This window comes from Borostomias antarcticus, assembly GCF_949987555.1.
Source record: "Borostomias antarcticus genome assembly, chromosome: 16".
In the NCBI taxonomy this organism is placed as follows: Eukaryota; Metazoa; Chordata; class Actinopteri; order Stomiiformes; family Stomiidae; genus Borostomias; species Borostomias antarcticus.
The window spans coordinates 10,565,030-10,570,029 of record NC_140249.1 but is presented as its reverse complement, the minus strand read 5'-3'; the positions used below and the strand labels follow the sequence as shown (position 1 = coordinate 10,570,029).

General features: G+C 44.0%; 1 protein-coding gene across 1 annotated transcript in view; it reads left to right on the top strand.

Annotated features, from left to right (window-relative positions):
• The window catches only part of rcan3 (regulator of calcineurin 3), a gene marked incomplete at its 3' end in the record, with an annotated part of 21,236 nt that extends 20,192 nt beyond the window's left edge, over positions 1–1,044 (top strand). The window contains exon 4 of the mRNA XM_084450854.1: positions 893–1,044. Within this exon, the coding sequence (XP_084306980.1) occupies positions 893–1,044 (152 nt within the window). The remainder of the gene's footprint in view (positions 1–892) is intronic.
• Positions 1,045–5,000: the final 3,956 nt, after the last annotated feature.

Here is a 5,000-nt window from a genome sequence, read left to right as displayed (position 1 = left end):
GAGAGAGAGAGACAGACAGACAGATAGACAGGCAGACAGAGAGACAGACAGACAGGAAGGCAGGCAGGCAGGCAGGCAGGCAGGCAGGCAGGCAGGCAGACAGAGAGACAGACAGACAGACAGGCAGACAGGAAGGCAGGCAGACAGACAGAGAGACAGACAGACAGAAAAACAGACAGAAAGACAGAGACAGGCAGAGAGACAGACATACAGAGAGACAGGCAGCCAGATAGGCAGAAAGACAGGCAGAGAGACAGACAGACAGACAGACAGGCTGGTAGGCAGACAGACGACAGACAGAAAGACAGACAGCAGACAAACAGACAGGCAGACAGACAGACAGACAGGCAGAGAGCAGACAGGCATGCAGACAGAAAGACAGCAGACAGATAGACAGACAAACTGGCAGACAGACAGCCAGACAGCAGACAGACAGCAGACAGAGAGACAGACAGAGGGCAGACAGACAGACAGCAGACAGACAGATAGGCAGACAGCAGACAGGCAGAGAGACAGACAGAGGGCAGACAGACAGACAGCAGACAGACAGATAGGCAGACAGCAGACAGGCAGAGAGACAGACAGACAGACAGACAGACAGACAGACAGACAGACAGACAGACAGACAGAAAGCAGACAGGCAGGCAGTGTGGGAAACCTCTTATCACGAATCACACCACTGATCTATCTCTAGTCTAGTCTAGTCACCAGTACTTCATTCTGAATGTTAAATTGGAAGAAAACGTTACACAGCACAATTACCTCACCTCTTGTCCCCCATTTTTGCTCTCTCCCCTCATCTCTCCCCTCCTCCCTCTCTCCCTCCCTCTCTCCCTCCCTCTCTCTCTCCCTCTCTCCCTCCCTCTCTCTCTCCCTCCCTCCCTGCCTCCAGGTGAGCAGTATGAGCTCCATGCAGGGACAGAGTCCACCCCCAGCGTCGTGGTTCACGTGTGTGAGAGTGAGGAAGAGGAGGACGAGGCGCGGCCCAAACAGAAGATTGTTCAGACCAGACGCCCAGACGGACCCTCCCAAGTCCTCAACTAGAGGCCCTCCAGCCGTTCCCCCACAGTGCACCTTTACCCACCATGCACCAGTCCTCTCTCTCTGTGTCTCTGGGCTCCAGAGGAATGGCGCCCCTTATTTCAGTCCAACTTTAAACAAACAAACAAACATTGCTATTGGTGTTTGTGGAGCATGGCGACGACGGAATGAGGGCGCCTGATTGGATGAGAATTACATACACACTCATCACACTGGACGGACAGGTGTGGGGGGCGTCTGCAGGCCCCCCCCCCTACCCTCTCCTCCTACCCCCTACCCCCTTCCTCTCCACCCCCCCTCTCGTCCTGAGCTAGGGGGGGGGGCAGCTGTACCTGTTCCACCTGTTGCCACCTGACCTCCTTTTTAACCCGTCACTCAGCTCTCATCACTAGGCCTAGTCAGTTAGTCGGTTAGTTAGTCAGTCAGTTAGTTAGTTAATCACTTAGTAAGCGGGTTAGTTAGTGAGCTAGTTTGTTTGTTACACTAGTGTTTACCTCTCCATCATTATTACTCATTGCCAGCTGTGCACAATGATCTTTAATTCTTTACCTCTCAACAAGCAAGATTTTCTTTTTTGCTGGACCCGACCATGGGGTCAGCCTACAATAGGGAAAGTCCTTTACTGAGTGAGTGAGTGAGTGAGTGAGTGACTGACTGACTGACTGACTGACTGACTGACTGACTGACTGACTGACTGACACCATTGTTAAAACACGCCTCTTAGCTAGCTAGTTTTACTAGTCACAATTGATTAGCTTGCTGACGTAAAACGTGATTTTCTCAGCAACCGCGCAACTGATCAGAAAACGAATTTCCCCATTGGAATCAGTGTGAATTGTAGTCTACGTGGTAGTTTTCTAGTGTTGCACTCACTCAGCGGCATTTTGAGAAATTGTTACATGACGTAACGTTAACTAACGTTAACTCGGCATGCAGCTTTGAGATCAATAGCATGCAGCACACGCTACTCAAAAATGACCGTAAACTAAATTGATAATTATCTGCATAATGTATAACATTAGCTAGCTAAAATCACATTGTTATGTTCGCTTTAGCTAACCTTGCGCTGGAAATGCTTTCCAGATGCAGCTTTCCCTAGCTAGGTGTTCATGAAATCCAAAAGAAGTGTGTAGGAGAGGTGCTGGAAGGCGTGGAGGTGTCTGAACAGCAGACAGCGCAGCGCTGTGACGTCGGGTCCAGCTGTCCAACTCTGGTTTTTTTTTTTATTGATGTTTTATTGTATGTCTGTTATGCTCTATCTTTCTCATATCAGCTGATCTAATGTTTCTGCTGCTCAAAATCAAAACTGGTTGTGTGATATCTCTCTTGTCTGCATGTATATATGAGAAAATATTCACAAATACTTAACAGATATGTCAAGAAAAGGAACCTATTAAGGTCACACACATAGCAGCAGGATGCTGTGTTACAATCAAGTTGTGTGGTGATGTTTGAATTCTCTTTTTCCTCTTTTGATTCTTGTTCATGTTTTGTATTGGAGAGGTGTGTTTGTATTGGAGAGGTGTGTTTGTATTGGAGAGGTGTGTTTGTATTGGAGAGGTGTGTTTGTATTGGAGAGGTGTGTTTGTACTTCAATTCTAGATGTGTATTCTTAAAGGAGTAGTAAAGGGAAAAATCATGTTTAGCCCTGTTTTAAGGTTACTTATGATCATATACAATGGTTCAGATCAAAACGTTGACAAAACTAGCACTTTTGAGAAAGTCTGATAATTGCTCTACCACCGTTTTGGTCATACAATGGATGTGGGTGGGCACCTTGAAAAATCATTCAAAAACATGTTAAACTCTCAATTTCAAAGACAAGAAACTCACCAAGGTGTTAGTTGGCGTTCTGACATATAATTCGTCATAAAGTAAGATTCTAGTTCATCTGGAAAGGCTTTTTTAAATATTTAGCATAGAACTATTTAGTTGCAGCACATACGTGTGTAAACTTCCACTTGAACAATAACAATAGCTACCGTAAGTAGTTCTGCTTCCTGAATCCCCTCTGCGGATTGATCTACACATCTACAATGGTCGCGTCAATACAAGTCAATGGATTTCATAAAATGATCAATAAAACCCTATAGGATTCATACTTTGGGGCGAATTTGATGTCAGAACACCAACGGACACCAATTACCCCTTTGGTGAGCTTCTTGTCTTTGAAATCGAGAGTTTAACATGTTTTTAGAATGATTTTTCACGGTGCCCACACACATCCATTGTATGACCTAAACGGTGGTAGAGCAATTATCAACTTTCTCAAAAGTGCTAGTTTTGTCAACGTTTTGATCTGAACCATTGTATATGATCATAAGTAGCCTTAAAACAGGGCTAAACATGATTTTCCCTTTACTACTCCTTTAAGAACATGTACTTGATACCACAAATCTTCTCTGCATGCTTACTAGCGTAGACGGGAGCTGCTGGTTGTCTTCTCCAGGGGGAAGATGGCCGGGGAGTGGACATGCAGATGTGCTGTTTCTAGGGTCTAAGTCAAGGTCCAAAGCTGGGGGTTTGATTTCAAACCTGGGGTTGTGGATGTTTTCAGAGAATCCTTGATTCACATCTTTATGGTAATGATTTTGGTTCTTGTTATATCAACCTACGTTTTATTGCTAAGTCAGGTTTTCTTGTGAGACCTACTTTCTTGTTTTGTACTGAGCTTCTATTACGAGTATTACGACATAAGGGTTCTCTACTACCTGTGCTTAGCGCTGTAAATAGCTGAATACTGTAGCAGATACTATAGATGGAAATAGTCCATTGGGTTTGATCAATTAAATTAATTAAGCATTGCTGACAAAGGGAACACAACGTTGTCTTGCCTCCTTTAACCTTTGGAGACATCAACCAAAGTCACTTCACCACTGTCACAGCAGAAACAATGAACTAAAGGCAACTGGCAAAAGGCAAACACAAGTATTGGTTTTGCACAGGTTTGGAACACTGCTATATTTGTTGATTTGGCTAAAAAACAATTAGCGTGATAATTGTGTTCCCTCCTTTACCCCGTACCTTCATCCTGAACATTCAGTTATAGACCAGACTGTTTGTAATATCTACCTTCAGACTAACGATGAGGCCCCTCAGTGAAGACCCAGTTTCCTGTTATTCTCATCATTATTTCCCAGTCCCTCAGTTGACTTCATAATAAAATTATGTATAGATTCCAATCATTTTACAAAAACACCCAACCTTGGAGAAGCAGAGTTTACGTGACATGTACAGAACTTTTTAACCTCATTTGTGAGTTGAAACCTTATGTTAGGCAGCATGAAAAAAATAATTTTCTGCTGATATTAGTGAGCAAATGACTGTCTGCATGCAAGCACTTTATTGTCAACATTTTGTTACTATTTTCTTCACATTTAAATGCAGTCTTGCTAGAGCAGAAGTAGGAAGCATATATTTTATTTTATTTTTTAAATCTTTTAAAATCTAAATGAACACCTGGTTTCCTTGTCACCTGTGTGGCTGTGAACGCAGCTCTCAGACCAGCTCCTCCTCACACTACATGTTCTGAAGGCTCAGAGGCATTTGAATGTGTGAAGGTACTAGTGAGGAGCTGTGGAGGGTTGGGGGTGGGTGGGGTCAGGGGTCACAGTGTCTCTGGGACACACAGGTGTTCAGGTGTAAGCTTGTCTCACAGGGAAGTGAAGAGTGGTTCAGATGCACTGTCGTAATCCTTACCCACTTATTGAGCTAAAGTTACTGATGATGGCAATGTTGAGGATGATGATGAAGATTATGTTTTTTACTGTCTGTTGTCTTGGTCTTTGAAACTGGCTGCATTTTGGTCACAGTTGAAAAGAAATATTGTATATTTATGTAAATATGCCAAGTGTTGCTGTTGCCGAGGCCAGTTCCAGTGTGCAGTTCGTTACAGCTTGTCTTCATGTTGTAGAGAACTAGTCCAGTCAAACGCTCCATGAACACAGCTGTCATTGTGT